This window comes from Rhizophagus irregularis, chromosome 15 (genome assembly GCF_026210795.1).
Source record: "Rhizophagus irregularis chromosome 15, complete sequence".
NCBI lineage: Eukaryota > Fungi > Glomeromycota > Glomeromycetes > Glomerales > Glomeraceae > Rhizophagus > Rhizophagus irregularis.
In genome coordinates, this window is record NC_089443.1 from 1,279,492 (window position 1) to 1,305,046 (window position 25,555).

At 26.4% G+C, this 25,555-nt stretch overlaps 4 protein-coding genes across 4 annotated transcripts; 2 read left to right on the forward strand and 2 right to left on the reverse strand.

Annotated features, from left to right (window-relative positions):
* Nucleotides 1-1,499: 1,499 nt before the first annotated feature.
* OCT59_007023 (uncharacterized protein) lies at nt 1,500-1,879 on the reverse strand (the record flags this gene model as incomplete). The annotated part of the gene is made up of 2 exons (XM_066143140.1): nt 1,500-1,687; nt 1,846-1,879. 2 exons carry the CDS (start codon nt 1,877-1,879, stop codon nt 1,500-1,502), a joined length of 222 nt encoding a protein of 73 aa, XP_065998457.1.
* A 10,062-nt stretch (nt 1,880-11,941) lies between these two features.
* Nucleotides 11,942-12,906, forward strand: OCT59_007024 (uncharacterized protein; the record flags this gene model as incomplete). Its single annotated transcript, XM_025324171.1, has 2 exons — nt 11,942-12,793; nt 12,883-12,906. The coding sequence occupies 2 exons, from the start codon at nt 11,942-11,944 to the stop codon at nt 12,904-12,906; spliced, it is 876 nt and encodes a 291-aa protein (XP_025187728.1).
* Nucleotides 12,907-18,006: 5,100 nt separating this feature from the next.
* On the forward strand, nt 18,007-19,926 carry OCT59_007025 (uncharacterized protein; the record flags this gene model as incomplete). The annotated part of the gene is made up of 6 exons (XM_066143265.1): nt 18,007-18,252; nt 18,334-18,406; nt 18,516-18,700; nt 18,770-18,902; nt 19,050-19,118; nt 19,187-19,926. 6 exons carry the CDS (start codon nt 18,007-18,009, stop codon nt 19,924-19,926), a joined length of 1,446 nt encoding a protein of 481 aa, XP_065998458.1.
* A 2,532-nt stretch (nt 19,927-22,458) lies between these two features.
* On the reverse strand, nt 22,459-23,664 carry OCT59_007026 (uncharacterized protein; the record flags this gene model as incomplete). Its single annotated transcript, XM_025313312.2, has 3 exons — nt 22,459-22,675; nt 22,809-23,075; nt 23,204-23,664. 3 exons carry the CDS (start codon nt 23,662-23,664, stop codon nt 22,459-22,461), a joined length of 945 nt encoding a protein of 314 aa, XP_025187730.2.
* Nucleotides 23,665-25,555: the final 1,891 nt, after the last annotated feature.

Consider the following 25,555-nt stretch of genomic DNA (forward strand, 5'->3'; position numbering starts at 1 on the left):
TACTATATATCCTGTGCTGATTGGATGTTCTCACTTACTAAACCTGGAATAAGGACAATCTTGTGTACCATGAACGGGTCAATAAAAATTCGTAAAAGTTTGACGATCAGTAAAATTTACCTGGCCGCTCTCTTGGCGCAAAAAAAACTTAAAAATCAGAATTATTAATAACACAAAGTAATTTGGTCATCCGGTATCGTGTTACTTTAAAAATCGGGTTAGTATTTTTTATTTTCCTTTTGAATAATTTTGGAAGGGTAAATAAAAAAAAAAGAAGAGAAAGAGAGTTAACAATTGAGATCGCAACGGAGCTCGGAGTTTTTAAAAAAAAGATTAGAGAGTAAGAGAATAAGAGAGCTTATCTAATTTTGATTGTATTATGTCATATATAAAGAAAAATTTAATAAAAAAAAAAGGTAACTTATATATCCACTCCGCTGATTGGGTCTACAAAATCCTAATTCCAATTTAATATTTGTGTAACCATGAAAACCATAAAATTACTGATCGTCGAACTTTTTACGAATATTCTCTTTGCGCAAAAAAAAAACTTAAAAACCAGACTTATTAATAATACAAAGCAATTTGGTCATCCGGTATCGTGTTACTTTAAAAAATCGCGTTAGTATTTTTTTTTCTTTTTGAATAATTTTTGAAGGGTAAATAAAAAAAAAGAAGAAAAAGAGTGAAAGAATAATTGAATCATACAATATAAACGGGGAAACTTTTTATATTGTAAATTTTTTTTTTATTAATCACATTATTTAAATGAATTTCTTTAATTTATCCAAAAAAGTTTTAATTATTTTTTTTTGTTTTGAAAAATTAAAAATCCGGATTTGAATATTCCAAACCTCTTCCTAAAAAAGTATTTTTTTCTTTATCAACTTGCTCATTGTGCGTCATCAAGATTTAAAGTTTTACATAATACTATTATGGAACTTACTCTCCGAAATATACCGCATGTAAAAAAGCCACGACATATGACGATAAAGTCTTCACACATGATATTTATCATTGATATCATTGATAAGGTTCTTACACTTTGTTAAAATAATTTATTTTAATATCATTAATTTATTTTGAGAATTTTCTTTTTTATTATTTTTATTAATTTGGAAATATTAATTTTCGGATATTCGGATTCTTTTGTGTAGTTTAACGCAAAATAACATTTTAATTTAGTCTGTCTTTGAATAATTCAATTCTTTCAATAGTTTTATGGTTTATTATTGTTGTATTTGATTTTACACGAAAAACAATTAATAACGTTTATTTATTATCTTTTAAAATTATAGATCATCAATTTACAACAACAAAAAAAAATAAGAAAACAAAACTCGCGTCAAAGAATATTACGTTATTTTCAGCGGGAATTGTAGTTATTAATATATTATACCCATTAAAATAGAATACGCGTTCCCCAATTTTCTCTCTTTCTTCATCTGACGGTAACACATCAATTATAATTTGGATATTATGAAATTCGATTAAAAATTCTAAAATTCTCTATCGTCAAGTAATTTTATATTTTTTACATTTTTATCAACAACGGTCATTGTTGTTACTGATATATAATACCCATTAGAGTGTAATGCCTCTTCATTATCTTCTTCCTCTTCGTCTGAAGAAATAGGCGAATCCCGACATTTTGAAGGTGGTGGTAATTTTACTTCATCTTCTTCGTCTGAAGAAATTGGTGGATTTCAATTTTTAATTAATAAATTTATTAAATACTAATAATATATTATCATTTAAGTGTAACGATTGTTATATAAGTAAATTTTGCTTTGTTCCCCGGTTCTTCCATTCCTAGAAAGTTATCTTATTTAAATCAAGTATTACGCCAAGTGAAACATGTTAATTGATTGTACTTCATTGTAATTATTAGTACAAGGAGAAAAGAACCCGATGTATTATAATTTTAAAATATATGTATATTATTTTTTTATTGAAAAAATAAATAAATAAATAAAAAATATTTTTTGATAATCAAATTTGTCCAAAGACAGTCGTGTGTATGACACTTGCTTATTTATTTATATACATATAAGCGTATACAATGAATTTTGGCCCCAACACACATCAACAAGGATTAAATAATTCCGGTTTCACATAATTCAAATAATACCGGTTTGGGAAAAACTATTGTTTCAGGAGACATGAATTCAGTTGAATCACCTATCTATAGTAATTAGTGACAATTCTAGAATTTACAAAAAAAAAAAATTTTACTTTAATCTAGTGAATAGATTATATACAGTAGGTTAAATATTAGATAATGTTTAAAAACAAGTTAATAATAAAAATATAAAGCTTTTTAGCCTAATCACATTTTTCACGGTTGATGATCGAAAATCGATAAAATACTGTACATTAATAATATGCTAAAAGACGTGGGAATTATTTCTTTGTTCATGAATTAACATATGATACCAAAACATATCGGAGTTTCAGAGCTAAGGTGATCATACCATAAATAAATATATTAAGCTTATTAATGAATCACTCATAATGTGACATAGCTCGATAGTTTCACAAAATTTCAAGTTAGATTTTCATGATCATAGTAATTAAGAAAAACACTAAAATCTAAAAATCATTTCGTTCCGGCTAAGCCCAAAAACAAATCTAAAATATAACATGATTATCTGGTTTTCTGCGACTCAGCTTTTCGTGTAACATTTATCTTAGAAAAAAAACCAGAAAATAATGAAAATTATTTTTATTACTTTTATAATAAATATATACATTTAAAGAAGTTGGCTCACCTCCAGCAGTCCAGCTCTAGCTATTATTATAATTGAAACTTATTTTATAATATAACTCATTTACACTTTATTAAATTTAATAGATAGCATTTGTTTTAAAGAAATAATTTTCAAATATACTATTTATTAATTTTCTCCATAAACATTCGAGCTAGCTTCAATATTTTATTACCTGCTAAATAAATTTACTCTAGACCTTTTTTATACTTGTTAAATAATTCTACTTAATCACTCAAGTATTTGATTCATTTAACTGGAACGTTAAAGCTAATATTTAAAATCTATAAAAAAACGCGTTTATTGTAAAGAAAATTGTAAACAGCTTTATAATAATATTCCATGCATGCCTAAGCTTTTCAAAATGCTTTTTAAGTTTAATAGATTTAATAGATAATATGGTTGAGTCGCGCCACATAAATCACGTGGAGGGCTGAGTTAATCATGTGACAAATGTAACAAATAAAAAAAAATTAAAAAAAAAGATCAGATATCAAATCTGAAATTTAATGAAACAGTCTATTAAAGACTGAAAAAAAATTTTTTATTTTAATAAATCTATTTTTATTTTAATGAAACAGTCTGTTAAAGATCGTTATATAATGTGATCATCATGTGATTAGCCGTAATTTAATATGTCAGGATTTAATTTCATAGTAGTATACTATTTTTTTTGCATATAATTTTTATATGACCTTTCCATTAAAAATACAAAAAATAATCACCTTACTACTGCGGCTTCATATAAGATCATTTAATGTCACGACTGTGGAGAGTAAAAAAAAAAAAAGTATACGATAGCTTAATTGTTAATTAGTACTATGGTTCGCCGCTTAACAGGAGAAATGATCAGCAAAAATGGAATCTTACGTCCCTACATAGTAAAGTTTATCAATAAGAGACTAATTTGTTAGAATTTTATATCATTTTATACTATTTTTAATGGAAAATATATTTGCGTCCTAAATCACGTGATTTTTCGTAAACTAATTTTATAGCAAAAAATGAAATAAATAACCAAGTGGTCTATAATTTCGAAACTTTACCCTTAAGTGCAATTAAAAAAACAAACAACTTTTATTAAGGTTAAAAGGTTGATTATTCAGTTAGATTTTTGATATTTTTGAATTTTTATTAGTGTAAATTAAACAGATTTTTAGTTTATTAAAAAATAAAGTATATTTGCTGTGTTTTATGACTTTAACCTTGTTTAATTTAAAAATATAGTCAAATATCTTTTAAATAAATGAAAAATCAACATGATTAATTATATTATAAATTAATGTGTGAATCACATATGAAATCCAATAATGCAGCAATTTTGACGATCTCTGGCGCACAAAGTTTTCAAAACAAAAATGATCTACATTTTATAAACGCTAAAAATTTTTTTAAACTTTACTATCAATACTATGTAGGAACGTAAGATTCCATTTTTACCAATCATTTCTCCTGTTTAATGTTTAATGGCAAACTATCCCTTAAAATAAATTTATGGAGCTTTGATTGTTTCCTATTTGCCGCTATTAGTGTTAAGTGTTAAAAGTAGAATAAGTATTTTAATTATAGCTAAATATTAACAAATAATATTTTTTTACTTAAACACTAACCAACATTATTATAATTTTACTTGAGAAATATTTAGAATTGATAGTATTATAGTAATCTTTCTAGCTACATCAATTAATTATAAAATTTTTTGCTTGTTTATTTGCGATACAGTCTCATCTGAAAGGCAGTAATTATCATTTTTGAACAATCATTTGCTAATAAAATTAAATACAGTATTACATATTTGAACAAGTTAACTAAATCTGCTTAGATATTATCTCCATTGAACATCCAAGATTTCAGATTTTCATTTATGAGACTCCGATTTCTTTTCCTTATCACTTGAATTGAATGGTTAACTTTGATCTAGCGTACATCAAAATTAACTGTACATTATCACCTTTCACAAATCCCAACCCGCTTAAACAAATCACTTTTTACCTTAGCCTAGTAAAATGTTTAACAACTTTGACTCAAAACTCTTCACAAGCAGCTTTAAGCCCCTTATTGGGAAAGACAGACTGCGGAGAAGCATTCAGAGTAATATGCCTTTTTACATTAACTAGCCTATTTAAATGGCAGTCAAGTGATAGTGATCAACAAATAAAACTGTCATCTAATTTATAGAAAATGATAAATTATGGGATAAAGGAAAATCCGCATTAACCATAATTTAACTATATTTGGAAATGTTCATCAATTCCATATGGAATTTAGTTGCGACATAATTTGGAGTGAATTTCCAATACTGTATGTTTTTGTGACCTAATTTCAGACAAGTGTCTAGTATTATTTTTTCCCTGGACGATTTTCACCTAGGGAAATGTTATAATCGAAAGAGAATGCAAACGAAGGCTTATATGGTTTATTCGGAAAGAACAATTATTTTATGATTACATTAATTTTTATAAATTTATAATCTTATATATATATATACTATAAAAAGAACACCTCAATTTACATAAAAAACAACAATGAATTTTGAGGCAATTACCAAATAATTTTTTCCGTATATAAAACCCTAGATTTATTTTTTGTAAAATTGATAATATATATAAATATATATATATATAATGACTTTATGTTAAAATAAAATATACAGTAAATTTGTTTATTTTTGTCATCTGACTTATCATCTGACTTTCATGTGGGAAGTTGTGTAAATTTTTTGTTAGGCTACGTTACCCTGGATGATCATTGAATTTCTACACCAGTCGTTACATATTGTCGGTCACGTGATATATCACATTTGTCAAATTGACATATCTCAACCAATAAGGATTCAATAGTATTTATGATATATTATCACACTTAGATTCATCTAAGCAAGATGAAGCCAATGAGATACAAATTATTAGTTTCTAATTATTAGATTATAGGATAACTCAACTGAATTAATATTTTATACTACGTTTTTCATCAATAATATAAAAAAAAAAATATTGCATTTCGCAACATTTATTTTATATTATTATTGATAAAAAATATTGCGAAACGTTTTTTTTAAGTGTTTTAATATAAATCACGTAGATCATTTTCATATTAAACAAATTTTGTGTAATATTAATCAGAATACTTCATTTCGTAATTAAAGTTATTTTTTTTAAATTAAATATTTTAATTTTTTTTTATGATTATTTGAATTAAGTATTATGCATTTATAATTTTTTAAAAAATTATAATATTAAAAAAAAAAATATTATTATTCATTAAAAAACGTTTATTTTTTATCTTTAGGCTACTGATTAATCAAAATAATTATACAAATATTTTTCTTTTATAAAATACTTTAACATTACTTATATTTAAAAATAGGATAAATATAGATCTTTTTTTTTTGACCAGCATTAAAGCTAATTTCTAGTATTTTACCAGCATTAAGCAAATTAAGCAAATCATTTATTTAATAAATATGTGATAATTTTCTATGACTGTTATAACTAAAATTATATTAAAATAAAAGATACATATAAAATATATAAAATAAGGTAAAAAAATAAATTAAAATAAAAATTTTTTTTCAGTTTACAAATTTACTATGAAATAATTTACAATGTTTATTAAACTGATTAAAACTTATTAGACTAAAATTTTTAATATTTAAAAGTTATAAAAATATTTTAAGAACTCTATAAATAATAATGCATATACCAAGAAAAAGTGTTACATTATATAAACACGATGTTATTCTTGATTAAAATTTTTGAAATTAACAAAATTTAGGCCGGCATTATAAAATTGGCCAGCATTAAGAAATTTTTGGCCAGAATTACGATTTATAATTGGCAATTTAAAAAAGTTTAATATGTACTTTATATTTAAAGGCAATATTATATTGCGAAACGTTTTTTTCTGAGTGTTTTAATATAAAAATGTTTAGTATTGATAAAAAACGTTGTAAAACGTTTTTTTTTTAAGTGTTTTAATATAAAAAAACGTTTCGCACCGTTTTCTTATATTATTATTGATGAAAACATAGCGAAACATTTAGCGATCTATTGGTATTATTAAAAAATCAATCAGAAATTTTATTTATACAATATCTGCCTTATTTATTATTATATGATCTATTATTATTATTAGAAAAAAATTTTGGGAAAAATTTCTAAAAGATTTTATTATATCTATAACACGATCTATTGGCATTATAAAAAAAAATTGGAAATTTTATTTATACAATATCCATCTTACGTATATATATTATACCCATTATTAGAAAAAAAAATTTCAAAAGATCTATAACGATCTATTGGTATTATTAAAAAATAAATCAGAATTTTTATTTATACAATATCTGTCTTATGTATTATATGATTTATTGTTATTATTATTAGAAAAAATTTAGAAAAAATTTAGAAAAAAATTCTGAATGATTCTGTTATGTCTATAACGGTCTATTGGCATTATTAAAAAAAAAAAATAGAAAATTTTATTATACAATATTCATCTTATGTATTATACCCATTATTAGAAAAAAAAATTAAAAAAAAATTTCCAAAAGATCTATAGCAATCTATTGGCATTGTTAAAAAAATAAATCAGAAAATTCTATTAGAAAAAAAAAATTTAGAAAAAATTTCTGTTATATCTATTGATACTATTAGAAAATTTTATTTATACAATAACTGTCTTACGTATTATACCTATTATTAGAAAAAAAAAATTTTAAAGAAAAAATTTCTGAAAGATTTTATTATATTTATAACAATCAATTGGCGTTATTAAAAAATTTTTTGCAAATGTGATATATCACGTGACCGGTAATATGTAACAACTGGTGTAGAAATTCAATGATCATCCAGGGTAATGTTTGCATCCAGGGTAAATGTTCAAAAATCCCGGGTCATCCTGGATTTTTGAACAGTACGGCGTTTGTTAATCCAGGGTAGATCCTGGATACATCCCGGGTAGCTACCCTGGATACATCCAGGGTGGCCACCCGGGATTTTTGAACAGTATGGCGCATTATAGTTTAACAGGTCCCTCATATGGGTTTATATGGAGAAATCTATGACGATCATTTATTAATATCACGTGATGCCGAAATCGAACGAAAACTTAGTTTAATTGCAAAAAAAATTAATATTTCATTAACTACCTAATAAATTTTATTAAATTTGTATTCAAAAAGAATATAGTTAACCACTCCAATAATTTTAAAAAAAATTTTAATCACTTATTAATATTTCTAAATAATATATGTAAATAAATTTAAATAATTTTAAAAACTTAATATCTTCATAAATTTCTAACATACATAATTTTTACTTGACAGAATATTTTACTTTTTTCCTTTAATTTTATTATGAAATCACAATATTCTAATCATTACTTCACAAAATATTTGATATTTTATAGCGGATTCGCAACTTACCTTAGAGGATTCGCAGTTTCTCACAACTTTTAACTTGCTTTTTGGTTTAATTTTATGAGTAAACTGTGCCCAAACCATACTATTTGATAGACCTTAACTCTAAAAACCAAAGAGCAAAATTTTGTTTAAGTTTCATGGGTCAAAATTTTTTTTACTTGTAACGAGTCTAGATTTGACGATGGCATATCATACCCTTAAGGCAGCTTGATGAGTTAATTAGTAATATTCATATTAACATCATTGACATTTAACCTATATATACTATTTACATAAAAAGACCATTTTAGCCTGCATACAATATTACATAAAAATCCATGAAAAATGAATTGTTTTCTTTGGTAACATTTTCAGGAGCGTGTTTCACATAAAAAACGGTTGTTCTGGAACACTGTAATGCCGGAATTATCCAGTGAATTTATTAACTGTGGGGCGCAGTATTATATTTAGTTTAAAGTATTTTATTTACTGCGGTCCGGAATGACGTTAAACTATCACTTTGGGTTAAAGATCATGTTAAAGGTTACATCCGTAACGATGTAAAACTATTCTTGTGTTCACATTTAGGGATGGGAACTATGTTCAGGGTATTACTAATTAAGGAATTGAAATTGAAGATCCCGAAATTTATGAAAAGTGAAAAAACGACATTTCTGAAACTCTGATAATGAGAAGAAAAAGGTTCACTAAAAGTAAAATTGGAAAAAGTCAAAATCCAAAAACTTCAAAAAAGGGAGACGAAAAACACTTAGAATTAGTTTCAAGAATTTGTATATTGTTGTTACATTAAGTTCTATTTATTAATAATATGCTAATAATGTATATTTTGTTTATCATTTTAGTTAATTAATTTACTTTATATATTTCGAATATATATAATGATATTATGACTAAAATATTCGAAAAAAAAATATTTTGAATTGCGCAACAATTTTTGGTTAATAAAAAGAATTAAGAAATTTATAAAAGAATGATTTAGATTATCAACTAAAAGAGTAAAAATATGAAACGTCGAAATATTAAATTCTTTTTTTTTTTACATCTTAGAAATTTTCTAAAATTTATTATTATTACTATCTTAATGTATTAATTAATTGTGATACTCTTTTGCTCGGGTATTTGTATTCAATTCAACTCTCGAAGAATTTTTCAAAAACTACACGTTAAAGAAATAATTTCATTATGCAAGAAAATAATTCAAACTTTTATAATAAAAAAAAAGTTAACATCTAGAAAGCCATAAAAATTACCTGTATTTTGTAAAAGAAAATGTTAAAATCAAAAAATGCGGTAACTTTTTTCTCTTATCATTAATATTTTTTATTATAATTATTTTTTCGTTTCTTATTATTAGCGCTTGGCTAAACGCTTTTTCGATCCAATATTTTAACAGCTAGATAGTAAGACTTAAATCATGATTCTCTTTAATTTTGAAAGCAACTATTTTGTCGATAATTTCTTTCTGAATAGCTTTTAGTACGTAACTAGCTCATTTTAATATGTTCTAATACCCTTTTTTAATTGATTAATATCGCTTTCTGAAGATAAATGTCACACAAATCGATGCTAGTTATATTAAGCTCTAAACAAATCTTTTTTAATATCTAAAATTACTTGCTAACGAAACATTTGGAATAAATTACGAGCCGATTCATTTCCCAATTTCCTCAATCCTAAAAAAGTCCTTTTTTAAAAAATTCTTTACTTTTATCAGCTGATTTATAACAGCTAAAACTCTTGCAACCAATCATTGAACTGAAGATTTATGAGAACTTTGAACAATCGGATGCTCTACAGAAACTTTTATTCATCTCTTCGTACCAGATCAAAACAAATAATACAAACAACGAGGAAATCCTCTCTCATCACGAATGATTTCTCCTTTTATTATCAGTCACTACTTAAGATGAAGAACGACCAACCAGACTCGAAAAGAAACTATTTCAGCATCTTCCGTTATATATTTTTTTCTCCCCTACCTCTTTCTCCTTTATTAAAATCGTTAAATGCATTTTTAACACTCGTTAAAGCTCTTCAGTGTAAAACAGGTTAAATGAACGACCCATGATCATTAATTTGTTTGTTTAAACCTGTATTTTATATTAGAATACTTTAATTTAGATTAAACTTCTTTTTTACTTTTTTTAAAGTAAGTTGATTGATTAAGTGTGATCTCTGTTAAAAATCTTTTAACGCGAATCAATAATTTTGTCAGAAAATGCTAAATTTGGATTCTTTCTATTTGTGAGAATATTCGATAATGTAAATAGCCTCTGCAATACCCTATTCTATAATGGTTACTTGTTATTTAAAGTAAATAAGTGATTATTGAATTTTTATAAATAATTATTGTATAAATAAATTCTATTAGCATCATAAATTCCCAAGTCTCAGGATCTTTTAACATAAATACAGTACAATATTGTCACATTCAACAATTTATGGTATTTCTTGTATATATTCACTACTCATGTTTTGTGATCCATTTAACCTTTTTAAAGCGATCTTTTTAGGATCGGTTAAATTGTTGGTAGCTAACCGTTCCCTAATGTCATTTGATAAAAGAAAATTAAAATTAAAAAAAAATGAAATTATAAGTCATACACTTTGCTTTATCGAAATATGACTATGGTTAGTCAATTAATCAATAAGCGCAACATACACCCAGCCATGGAAGGTTCTTCAGATATTAGTAATTAGAGCTGAATGTTGTTACAAAAATCTTAAACATGCTTCAATACAACATCATTAATCCCATATATTTACTACGTTATGCCTAAATTTAAAAGGGAAGTTGACGTTAAGTTATCGTGACATCCCGCCGTGACTTGAGAATAATTATTATTCGTTAATACACGGAATTTGTTTTATATTTTCCGTAAACATGGAATTTTTCACAAAAAGTATGGGTTGTAACGAAAATATTCGGATTAGGGTTTGTATCCGTACGTTACCCGTTAAAAGACGGATATCTACAGATATTTGGATATTCGGATTGAACGGATACAAAATTTTGGATATCTGTTGGCAGTAATTCGGGTCAATCATATTAAAGCTGGCCAGAATAATTTAAAAAATTTTTCCTTTTCGGAAATTAATGTTACATAATAATAATACGAAAAAGGAGAGAAACGTCACATCGGCAACTTCCTACACTTTCGAATATTAATGTTCTCTTAAAAAGGATTTTTTTTTGTGGAACGGCTATTGCCAAAAAATGAAATGATCGACTTAGCGATTCATAGGCTCATAGATATTTGGTTATCCGGGGATGTCCGGGCAATATACGGGTCATCCGGAAATCGGATATCCGATGAACTCTAATTCTTGTAGGGGTAAAGTCTTGGCCAATCAGATCAACAATTAAGTTAAAAAAAAAAAATTAATTCTTTTAATTAAAAAACCATAATTACCATAATTAGTGAAAATATAATGAAACCATTTAACGTTCACGTGTAACAAAATTTGGCGTTATCTGTTACGGAGAAAAAATAACAAATTACGGAAAAAAGAAACATGTTATTGTACATGAAATGAAATAATTCGCCATCAATTTTTTTATAATTTCTTTCACATATAAGTAGTGATACAATCACAAATCTATTATCACTAAAATATGAATCTTATTATTGTAAAGCAAAATATTTTCTTTTTTTTTGTAATCATTAAAAAAAATTTTCTTATTATAAATTTACCACAATGGTTTATATTCCCCATTCACTAACGGCTTTTTATAAAATTATACTTCAATATGAAAATAGTATTAAATCGCCTTAGAGAAAAAAAAACTCTTGATCAAAATTACTTTAAGCCAAGGTATTATTTTGTAACGGAATGGTGTCTTGACATGCATGGTTATCTTGACAGGGAAGAATTAGAAGCTCGTCTTGAAGAAATCAATAGAATAGTCGCTGCAAACCCATTGCTTAGTGAAAGAGTAAAAAATGGTCTTTTATATGCTTTCGTCTTCCTTTTCCTTATTTTTGGTGGGTTTATTATTGGCCTTTCTATTCCTTCTTTTATATATGGTCAAAATGATGGTTATGTTACTCCCTCCGTGATGCAAGTTATCAATATTATCGCTTTCTTTGTGGGGAAATATTTTGTCAACCAAGCAGCAGAACGTCGCTCCTCACAATTTTCTGAAGCTATTAAAAAATTGTTCGATCAATATAACGCCAAAGATAACCCAACTGCCAATTGGAAACTTAAGTGGCGTAACGTTATCACTCATTATAACTTAGAAATACCATATTATTCATTTGAAAAAACGAGTTTTGATAGCAAGGGAAAGATAACGCCAAAGTATGCTGAGGAAGCAGAGATAGAGCTAGAAATAAATGACGCCCTCTCTGAAATCACCGAGTGTACCATCCGTTTGCACCTTTATAGAAATAATAAACTTAAAAGAATTACTAACCAACAAGAGGAACTTGAGAGACTTCTTGCATCAAACGAGGACTTGTCAATTATCATCGATGATAAGAAATTGCCTGAAATTCCTTTCAATTACGCACCCCGACCCAACAACACGCCCCTGCCTAACGACACGCCTCCATGTCACAATACTCCATATAATCCGCAGATGGGCTCTGCATATACGGTATAAACTTTTTCGTGATACGAAAATAATAATGTATTATTTTTCTCATTAAAATTTTTTTTTTGTTTATTTTATTTTTTTCTTTTTAGGGTCAAAATAACAATCAAAATTAATATTAAACGTCCCCAATATGTATAACCCGTTGCAACACACAGTCGATCCTGAAACTCATTACCCCGACACTTACTATCCCGATATATTATTACTTTTTTATAGTCGTAATATTATTGTAATACTTTGTAAAATTAATATGTAATGATTTTAAGGTATATCGCAAAAATTAAATAAAATTTATATATTTTTAATATTTAATTGAATCAATTGCAAAGGATTTGCAGACTGGCGTTAAATAAAAGTAAAAATTATATAAAAAAATTATTGTAAAAAACAAACTATTTGAAACTCTGGAATAAATATTATGTATTAAAATATGTTAGTGTTGAATGGATTCACATAAAAGAGAATGAAAATCGGGTATCAGAAAAAAATTAGTTATGATCGACATGCTAAAATCATATCAGATATACTAGTTTTACGGTAAATTAAGTCGGCCAATACTATGTTGTAGAATCCTGAGAGGACCCAGAAATATATATATAAAGGTCAGGTGGCGAAAATTTTTTTTACTATGAGCTGTACGCAGAGACTTTTTATATGAGTAGTACGCATAATTGACACCTGATATTGAAAATCCTGCAAAAATATGCAGACATTAAGTTATTAATTATTTTATCATGACTTTTATACCATTATTTATAAAACTAAATACTAATGTGAAAAATAGAATTTATTCTAATTTACTATTTTTTCAATAATATTTTCTAAATTTTCACTTTTTAACCCTTAGAAATTTCTTTCAATTAATACTAAATATTACAATGCGGTTAATGTACAGTAAATATATGGGATTAGCCAAGCAAATTTAAGCCAAAAATACGCAAACTAATTTTTTACATATAAAAATTTTGATAAAAATACGCAATCTTGATGACCTAACTATGGATGAAAAATTCTTAGATTGTACGCAAATCAAAACTTTACTCTGTCTAATTTCACTATGATGGCGACGCATCTGTGTACCCTACTCCTGTATATATATTTCTGGGTCCTATCCTGAGTTCCGTTTGACAAACTATTCGCAAGTAAGATTTGGTAGGTGAAAGCTCAACTTTCTTCATTTTTCCTTTACACTTTCTCTGTGCAGTAGCGTGCAGTTTTATAATATTTATGTTATCACAATTTTTTACGTGAATCAAAATAACTGTTGATATACTGTACGTTGACGTTACACATTTATTGAGATTTTTATATGTGCAGCAGTGGTTAAATTTCATTTACATAAATAAAGGTACTCTTTAAAGGTGTCTATAATAATAATTTAATCAAACAAATTAGATTTACCGCTTTATATACTTGGGATCAATCTCATTCGTGATTTATAATTTTTTTTGCTTAAATTTTGTGAAATATTACTCAAATGAAAACTAATACTAATTTAATGAGCTATGAATAAAAGGCTATTTTCGTGTGCAAATAAAAAAATAAAAAATTATATTTTTAAATAATATAAAGCAAGCAAAAAAACTGTAATTTATTTTTTCTATCTAATAAATTTAGAATAATAATAAAAATAATGTAAAATTAGAAAAAAGTTTCGGGATGAGTGTTTTGATTATGGTTTGTCAGGATTGATTGTTAATGTCGGTATTATATTGTATTATAACGTCGCGAAGAATTTTTCAAATGAAAACTACACGTTAAAGAAATAATTTCATTCTGCAAGAAAATAATTCAAACTTTATAATAAAAAAATAACAGTTAACATTTAGAGCCATAAAAATTACATGTATTTGTAAAAGAAAGTGTTAAAACCCAAAAATGCGATAACTTTTTTCTCTTTATCATTAACATTTTTGCTATTATTAGCGCTTGGCTAGCATTTTTAACACTCATTAAAGCTCGTTAGTGTAAACCCGTTAAATGAACGACCCCATTATCATTAATTTTGATTGTTTAAACTGTATTTTATATTAGAATACTTACTTTTTTTAAAATAAGTTGATTGATTAAGTGTGATCTCTGTTAAAAATCTTTTAACGCGAATCAATGATTTTGCTAAATTTGGATTCTTTACTATTTGTGAGAATATTCGATAATGTAAATATCCTAAAATGGTTACTTGTTATTTCTTTAATTAGTTGCGCAGCAATTATGTTATATTTTGTTCGCTTAAATATTGGATTTATCTTAAAATAATTATTACGTATTGTTACGCGAATTCTTGCGCATGTGATTTCCGATATTATATGATGATCCGATGAAATTTCGGTACATTTGTGTACACGTCGATTTCCGGTATTACGAGTCGAATTATGTCGATACATAGTTGCTGATTTGTGTATATCAGTTAACTATATTAAAGATATTGATTTTATATGATAAATTTACTTATATATCGTTTTTATATTTATTCAATTTATTCAATTTATTATTAATTATATTTATTTACTTTCTTTATTTGTATTATAAATATGTATACAATTTTATTAGAAGTTATTGTGTGGAAATTAATTCAATAGTATTAATTGTCCAAAAACTATTATTCGTGTTCTATTAAAAAGTGGCTTACAATAAAAGTTATCGCTATTGTAATATTGTGATGAAACATTAACAATAGATTAGATTCCGCCCTTAATCGTTAGAAAAAGGCCTCTGCCAACTCCATGATAGAGAGAGATTTTTTTGTACTAGTTGTTCTAGAGAACTTTCCCTTATCACCTTTATTCAGTATTCACTTCGTTGTAAAAACCCGAAATTCTACACCTATTAAATAAATTGTTATACTTCGGTTAATCTTATACGTTGTTTTTGTATATTCGCATAAGATTTGCTTATATTCATCGCGTATTATTACTAATCGTATTTTATAGTTGTTTACCTGGATGATTCTTAACGAACAATACCGGAAATACCAGGATAGGTAGTATTGAGTAAGAATTCCATCGGTATTCGTGTATTTATACGATATAAATCATCTATAATACGTCTCTTAATTACCGTCGATATCGGTAACAGTATACATATTTTATTTATTAAATCCCATTTTTTCTTATTTGTGTAATAGTTCACATAAAGTATCTCTTTACCTTTAATAAAAAAAAAATTTAAATTTTTAAATTTTTAATTTTTAATTTTTAAAATATTTAGACTGTTATTTGGTTTAAATCATCCAATAATAATATTATCGGTTTGACGGGACCGTTTCATGCAATCTTTATAATAAGCTCTCGTTACTATCCAATAATTTTATTATTATGCTAATAACCCTAAATAACAAGTAATTGTTACTATCAGTCATGTTGTAGATGATAACTGATAATAAAGTTATTGGATATGTATGTCGTAAGCAACTGAGACCTTTTTCGTGTATCTTATTTATTATTTTATAATAAAGCGATCAAAATTTTGTATATCACTAATTATAAAGTGACCAAAATTTGTTACTGAGATCAGATACACCGGGAAAAATGGATTAGTAAATTTGAATAAGATATGGACGATGAAATTAAGTATAAGGCAATGGAAAAACAGAATTTTTTAATAAAACAATAGAAAAATGTGTTGGAATTAGATAAAAATTATAATACAGTTTGGTATAGTGTAAATAGTGATGCCGACTTAACTGAAACCAAATGTTAAAATTTTTTTAACATTTTTGATATTAGTTTTACAATTGTTTCAAGCCATAATAAAGTTTATCACTACGAAAAGAGTCTACTGTATGCAGATCCTTAGTGAATAAAAATATAGATATCAATCACTGCGCATGTAATAAAATTTAAGGGCAAATTTTTCTTATTATGATAGCCATATTAAAAATTATGGTGCCGTATAGTTATTAATTATATAATTTATGTATGTAGATCAAAATCGGCTAAAATAAATTTTATTGGTTAAAATTGAATCCATAATTCTGGCCAAATTTTGCTTAATTCCGGCCAATTTTATAATGCCGGCCTAAATTTTATAAAAATTGAAAATGGCAGTTCAAATGTAACATCACATTTATATAAAATAACTTTCAAACTAAATATAGAAAATAATACTTCTTGACAACATCTAAGAGTGTGTTGAAAAATTTCTTCAAATACTTTTTGTTTTTTAAGGTGGATCTTAACTAGAAGTTGGTACATTTTATTTGCTAAAAATAAGGAATAATGAGAAAACCTTGAAATTTGTCAAATATAGTAAATAATTTAAAACTCCAAATTAAGACAGAAAGTATTTTATATAATTTTATAACAAAAAAAAAGCTTAAAAAAATATTAACTCAAATAAATTTTCAAATAAACCCAGAATCTATAAAGAAAAATTTCCCTTTTTTTCATTATATTTGTATAATAGTATTATAAATTATTTATTATTTCAATGGTTTTAATTACAAAACAAACTATTTTCTAATTTAAAAAACAATTTGAATATTAAAATAAAAAAATTTCGTGATGAAATAAATAGGAATCTAATATTAAAACATGATTGGACAAAAGTGGATTTACTAAAAATAATGAAAATTTTGTAGTTTTTTTTTAATTTAAAAAAAATATATTATTCAAAAATAAATCTAATAATACTCTTCCCTTCCTTTTTTCCTATAATAAATAAAATTTTATCATTATTTCATATTAAAAAATAGAGAAAATTTGATAAATTCAATAATAAACAAAAATCTTATTGGGTGACCGACCTTATTAACTTAATAAAAGCTGTTTCTTTTGAAATGTTACACCTAAAAATAAAATATTTATTATTAGTTAAAGGATTCTCATTAAAATTTATTGAAGTAAAAATTCTTTTTTTTATTAAAAAATCAATTTTTTTGTGTTTATACAAAAACTACCCGAATAACTACCATTAAACCCTTAGAAAATCTTTTTTCTCTTGCAAAATTACATATATTTTTGCTATTAAAACTATATATTTATCCAAACTTTTAAAAGGATCTCAAAAAAAGTTCATTTTTTAACGTAAACTTACACGAATTTTTTTTAATATGAAAATGATTTGCATATTACATGCGCGGTGATTGATATGCTGTAAATCATGTTACATAGATCGGCAAAGTACAAAATTCACATGTTACCAGAATTCATATAAATGGGATTTCATTTTTTTCCGTACGACAAATAATCTTTGTTTTCGTTCATACTTCCACAATGTCTAATAATATCGAAATGCAGGATACTGAAAATACAGATGAGTGGGTTACTTGGATTGAAGAAGCTATTGCTAAAGGGTATTTTAAAAGTTATGAATACAAGCATTTTAATAATATTAAAGTAATCGGTTCTGGAGCATTCGGAAAAGTTTATCGTGCAAATTGGAAAGATTCGGCACAACGTATAGCGTTGAAATCTTTTTTTGATCTTAACAACGTCACTGTAAAAGAAATTGTACATGAGGTAATTAAGAAATATAATAGCTAATAGCTTTACACTAGTAATCGTATTATATACTAATTAAAATTCATATTTATAATATAGCTTAAACTTCAAAGAGAAATACAATTTCATGATAATATTATTAATTTCTATGGAGTTACAAAATTTGAGTCAGGTATAATAAAAATAATCCAATGATAGACAATGTTCAAAATTATGTTATTTGACTTAGTATTCAAAAAATGTAATAAAATTAATTTTTAATTATTTATTTTATTCGTTAGACAATCAAGATGATTTATTAAAAAAATATTTATTAGTTATGGAATATGCCGATTCTGGTTCTCTTAAAGATTATTTAAAGAAAAACTCTAATAATCTCACCTGGGATGATAAATATAACTTGGCGTACCAGTTAGCTTGTGGCGTGTCGTGTTTACATAATGAAGGGATCATTCATCGTGATTTGGTAATTATGTTAATTTAATTAAATGTAAATTTTTATTTTTATAATTATTAATTTAATATATATTTATAGCATTCAGGTAATATATTGGTTCATAAAAACACAATAAAGATAGCCGATTTCGGATTGTCTAAAAGAATTGGATCATCGTCCAAACAATCAAAATTATTCGGAATAATTCCTTACGTTGATCCAAAAAGATTCGGTAAACGAAGAAATAATAAAAATTCAACACAATTGTCCTCATTTAACGAAAAAAGCGATGTTTACAGTGTTGGGGTACTGTTATGGGAAATATCTAGCGGACAACCTCCCTTTTCTAATGAAGAATATGATCTTGATTTGGCTATAGATATTAAAGAAGGTCTTAGAGAAGATCCTATTCCTGATACACCTGAAAATTATATAAAACTTTATACTGGTAATTAATATTTAAACTTTTTTTCAACATATTATGATTTATTTCTTAAATTATATATTCTTTTTTAGATTGTTGGGATGGTGAGCCAGATAATCGCCCAACTATTGACCAGGTGGCAGAAAGGTTAAAAGCAATGATTACAAAAACAAGCATGATAACAGAAAATCTCCAAATTAAATCTAGTCTTCAATTATCAGACGAGCAAGATATTAATCCAGCTAATGTTAATACTACTTCAATTGTCAGTAATTCATACCATGGGAAATTGTCTCAAATTCAAAAATTTGATAAAATGAATACAAAAGAAATAATATCTTTATCAACAAATGAACAAATAATTAATGAAAGTATTTTATCTGAAAAGAATTTAAGTAAAATTAATGAAATAGTAGAATTTATCTTTAGATTAACTAAAGTAGGAGAAAATCCATACGAATATATTTTTGATTATTTTGATAGACGTGATATAAAATCGCAAGAAATTTATAATTGGTTGATAGATAATCAAAATAATTTAGATTCTATTTTCTTACTTGGATATTTTAATTATGTAGGAATTGAAACGAGTAAAAATCCTAATCAAGCATTTAATTTATTTATTGAGGCATCAAAGAAAGATCATATATTGGCACATTATTTTGTTGTATCATGTTATCAATTTGGTTATGGGACTGTAAAAAACGAAAAGCTAGCTTTGGAATATTGTGAAAAATTAGCTAATAAGGATTATACATTAGGAATAGATCTGATTCTTTATATGAAAAAGCAGCAATTTATGGCTCAAAAAAATTCTGGCTACAATATATAGAAACGGGGTTGATAGAGATTATAATAAATCTATTAAATTATCAAACAATCAGCTGAAGGGGAATGTAAGGAGTAATAAATTTTATGTTTTCCACCTTGTAACAAATAAATGATTAGGCCGGGCAAAAAAAAAAAATTTAGATTCTCGTGACCCGGCCGGGTCAGTTTTTCGAAAAATGGGAATTTCTTTTTTATAGTAAAAAATTTTTATCACGTGATTATAAGTTATTGGCAAATGTGGCGTAAAAAAATTTTACATATAAAAAAATTTATAAATATAAAAAAAAATGCCGGCCGACCGGGTCATTTTTAAAATTTTATGTCACGAGAATCTAAAAATTTTTTTTGCCCGGCCTTATCTTTTGAGTCATTCAGAATTAATTCAGGCCAAATTTATGATTCCGGCCTGAATTACAAATTTATAGTATCACGTGACATAATTTTTAACCTAAATTACATAAATAATTTGGCCAAAATTATGATGAATGGCTGAGCCCAAATGACACGTGACCAGTCGTTTGAGTCGTCAACTGCTACAATGTGTTTATTGGTGTTAGGGAATATATCTTCACTGTTTCTATTACCAACACAACTTTCGTATCATATTATATTGAGCATTATATAAAATCCATATTCTAACGATATCGCTTAATTTTTTGGTATTATTTTTATTTATCAATTGTTCATTCAACGTCCAAATTAAAGTAAAATAACTAGTATTCATCGGTTAGCTATTTATATCTCCATAAATTTATATTATTGTTAGGGTATTTTTAAACTAATGAATGAAAAAAAACTTTCTTATCGGACATTAATTGTATACACTAATGCCTATAATGCCTAATAAACTTGCGGAGTTGATAAGGATAGATTCAATGGCTTCTACTCGGCTCTTTGATGGGATGACGACACACAAGAGTGGATTCGAGCAGGGCCAATGAATGTTGCTTTGAAACGTCTTGATAGTTTACTAAACGGTTCGACTTCTACATTAATCATGTAAATCATGGTTATAGAAATTAAATTTACATTCAATCTATGAAAATAATATTAAATTGTTAGTTATTAAGTTGAATATCTCGATAATATAAATAAAAATTTATTTTATAATTATGTATTAATATGACTTGGGATGTACCTTTTACATAATTTGGAAATCATCTTCCATCTTTTCTCTTCAGCAACAGAGGATTTGGATCATCACAAATTAAAATAATCCATTTTCCTGATTTTACCGAACATCATCGCATTAAATCTATATATAAATATCTTTTTCCAAATTGAAATCATCATGTACTGTGCTCTATCTATTATTCCAGGATCTTTATCCGGTTACAAGAGTAGTATCCATAATACCAAATGACTATGATACATCAGAAGCAGTATTGTGATTTCCGCCATGTAAAACTTTCGGTGTAATATATGGTTGGTCTCATGTCTGCATTAATAATCAGGTCTATATCAAAATGCAGATTAATCATAGTAATTCACAACTTATGTAACGATCCCATATATTCAAAATTAACCAAATTTTCCGAAACTCCATTTTTTTATCTTATTATATTATAAGTATACCAATATGCTTCCATCATAGTCACATGGTCCATATCACCGATACGAGCATCATTAAAAAAAAAAAAAGTTTTATGAAAATTTTTTTTTTTTGTTTTTGTTTATTTTGTTTTTTGTTTATTTTGTTTTTTTTTTAATTTTTATAAAAATGCCGGAAATATTAATAAGTAACTTTCTTCCAATAAATTTTCAAGACCTTCAGTGATTCGCCCCATAACATGTCTCCAGGAAATTACATTATGATGGTCAAGATATTGACAAAGATTCATTACGATCGACGTTAGAACTTTTGTAGTACTAAATATTCCAGGTAAAAGCTACAGTAGCAAAATGACAATCTTAGCGAAGTGTTCCGTAGTAAAGTCACGTGTTAAAACTTGGTACTATAAATTTGGTCAGAGTTACTGAAAATAGTAATTATATGATTTAATGTAAAATTCGTAAAATTCGAAATGTTTTGTAAATTATCGAGACGCTTTAAAGCGACATTCATTGGCCAGCTCGAGTCCATACTTTCGCTCCATCTTTTCAAATTGTAGAAATCACAAGCGCAAACACCATTCAAAGAGTGTTACCGCATTCCAGGCAATCTTTCAATTTTCTCGGGTAAACTTATTTCCTTGTTGGCATGATAAGAATTTTTCCATTTCACTAAAATTTCCAGTATTGAAAATCTACTATAATTACATCATATACTGTACTGTATGTAACTAATATTGTATAATTTAATAATTATGAAGATAAACTGAATGGAAAACAAGTTAAAAAAATTGATTAAAATAATATTTCATGTTATTCGGAAAATGCTACTGGATGTACAGTACTTCCGGGTGAAAAATTTTTTTTGACAATTGAGAAATTTTTCTCCATCGCTTTCTCCAGCAACAGAATTCTTGTCTGAAATCTTTGAGAGATTTGGATCGTCACATATTAAAATAATTCATTCACCTAATTTTTTATTTTAATAGGATGCAGTTGGACGTTTTTCTGGATCATTATCCCAGCATTGTTGTATCAATTCTGCATAGAAATTAGGCGTATCATCAGAAATTTCAAGTCTTTTACCATTACAAATATCTTTTGCCAAATTAATATCATGTGCTCTATTATACCAAGGTCTTTTTCCGGTTGCAAGAGTATTCATAACAATACCAAATGAATATATGGCAGAGGCAGTACTATAATTTTCGCCACATAAAACTTCCGGTGCAACATACGGTAAGACCCATATCTTTGAATTAAACCATTGTTTGTATCATAATCGCATGGTCCATGAAGACCCACGTCAGAAATGCGTGCATCTGTAGATACCTTTTCGTCTTCGATAAGTAAATTTCCTCCGTGAAGATTCCCATGGATTTTCTTTCGGAATGAATTCTTTCAAGACCTCCAGCGATTCCCCATAACATATCAATCACATCTCTCCAGGAAATAATTCCATTGCAATGGTCAAGATATTGATAAAGATTTCCGTTTTCGTAATATTTCATTACTATCATATAACTAGATGTTGGACCTTTTGTAATACCAAACGTTCCAGCCAAGCCAATGAAGCAGGTTGTAGACATTTGTGATATACTTTAATCTATTAAGAAAAAAAATTGTTAAAATTTAAACTTGTCACCACAATCATATTTATAATGCCGGCCGGAATTATGAAATGTTGATAATAATTCTGGCTGGCACTAAAAGTTTGATCATCATACCTGATTAATGTAAGAACTTGAAATGTTTTGAGACGTTTCAAAGCGACATTCATTGGCCCATCTCGAGTCCATTCTTGCGCACCATCATCCCTGTTCCATCTAGGTCCTTCCATCCAAAGAGCCGAATAAACGCTACTAAATCCACCTTTACCGACATATTTAACCATTTCGAATTTCTCAAAAGGAATCCATTCCAAGTAATCACAAGCGTTTAGTTGAGTATATCGGATTAATTCGTCAATCTCTTTATTTCTTGATATCCAATATGGAAAGTTTTCTTTCATGGTATTAGTTTCGCATTTTAAGCACCATCCAAAAGAAATTCGAGGTTTACCACATTCTGGACAATCTTTCAGTTCTTTTGGAGTAAATTTATTTCCTTGTTGATAGGATAAATTCTTATTCAGACTTTTTTTCGTAAAAATAATAATTAAATCATCATGAGGTATATCAAGTTTCATTATTTTAGCCTGAACTATACGAGTATTTAGGAAATTATTTAAATATTACAGAAAATTTAAGCTATTTATAACATGACTATATGCAATAAACTAAAAGGTTGAAAATAAAAAACTTTGGACTAACCAAGTTAACAGTTACTAGATAAGAAAAAATACGCGATAATAATACAGTATCTACCATTGGTTTCTTTTATAGTGTTTTTATCATGTAATTTTTCTCCTAATTCTTACGATTAATATTTACTTCTTACGGGACCAATTCTCCGCTCAACTCGTTTTTTAAGTAACCTCAATGGTTCATTGGTTCCCTATTAATTCCTTTTTGTTTTAGTTATATACTAACCAAGATTGGAAAATTTTCATTACAAATTACGTCGGTACAGAAGGATTATTAGGACAATAGTGTTACCAACCAACGTTCTATACGGATAAAAAGGATAGAAAGGGTTGGGCCGTTGGGGTAAGTGAAAAAAAAAAGTAATCGAAATGTGACACAGGATTATCTTCTGGGAATACAAAAATGAATTTAAAATAATTGAATGTTGTGATAGGCAATTCAGCTGTTATTTTGGAATACTATTGTAAAATTGGCGAAAATTCTAATAAAAAATTAATATAAACTGAGAAAAAATTTTATAAAATAAGTAAATAAAATAAAATGACGAAATACATATAATATATTTTGTATTACAAAAAAAAGAAAGAAAAGTTCCATTAGTAAAAATCTCGAACCTAATAATGAAAGAATTATAAATTTGTAATATATTATATTATTTCATCATTCTTTAAGGGTTTGTACTAACTCGATATTGAAATCTCTCTTTTAAACTAGTTCATATTGCAAACCACTATAATTCCCTACAAGACAACCTATTATTTTCTTATTACACTTCTATCAAGTGTTAATCGTATAATCGATTCATTCTTAATGTCGCTGATATTTTAATTGAATATCTATAAATTTTTACCTGAAATAACAATAAGTCGTAAAAATTATTTTTCCGCTAATAGATGACTAAATATTCGAATTCATAAATAAGGCAAGAAAATTTCTTGATTTTTTACAGTACAATATAAGTATAAGTATCAAAATTTCAAGGCGATAGTTTTGATTTAAAGACTCCAGGAACCATTGTAACCAAACTTGATTAAGCATTTACTACGATGTACTTTATTTATCGATCTTCCTATTAAGGAATTCACTTCATCAGATTATTCGCTTTTCTGTGCTGTATAGTAATTATATAGTATAAGTTCTTGCCGAGGCGCTTTTACTGCGCTTTCTTTGTCATCTACATTTTTTAATGTAAATCCGAAATCGAATTTTGATTTTGCATAGCTGAACGTGATTTAAAGGAGTAAGTCGTGAAAATTTTGATCGAAAACATTAAATTTATTTTTGTATACTATAAAATTCATTTTTTTAATATACACAAATAATAAATAATGTTATCATCAAACGAAATGGTACTAGCGATCATGAGTGAAAAACATGTATACAAATTTATTAGCCATGAACATGTGATTAAAGTCTTTACCATATGATTAAGTTAAAAACTTATTCCGAAACAGGTTTGCGTGTAAAATTCTTTATTAGCCGTATTTAAATGGAAAATAAGGACTTTTTTCAATTTACACAATAGATGTATATGTAATATTCGGTAAGATTGTCGAAAATAAAAACTAAGTTCAAAATAAAAGTTACATTTAATTTTTATTTTACGACATTTTTATGGCGATCCATATTAAAATGTGTCATTTCTTGTTACGCTTCGGTTGTAATACTGTAGTACACGAGGATTTGAGGTGTCAATAATAGTTAAGATCGATTTAACAATGGTAATATTTACTAGATTATTTTTTAGATAATCTATTATAAAATTTCTTTTAT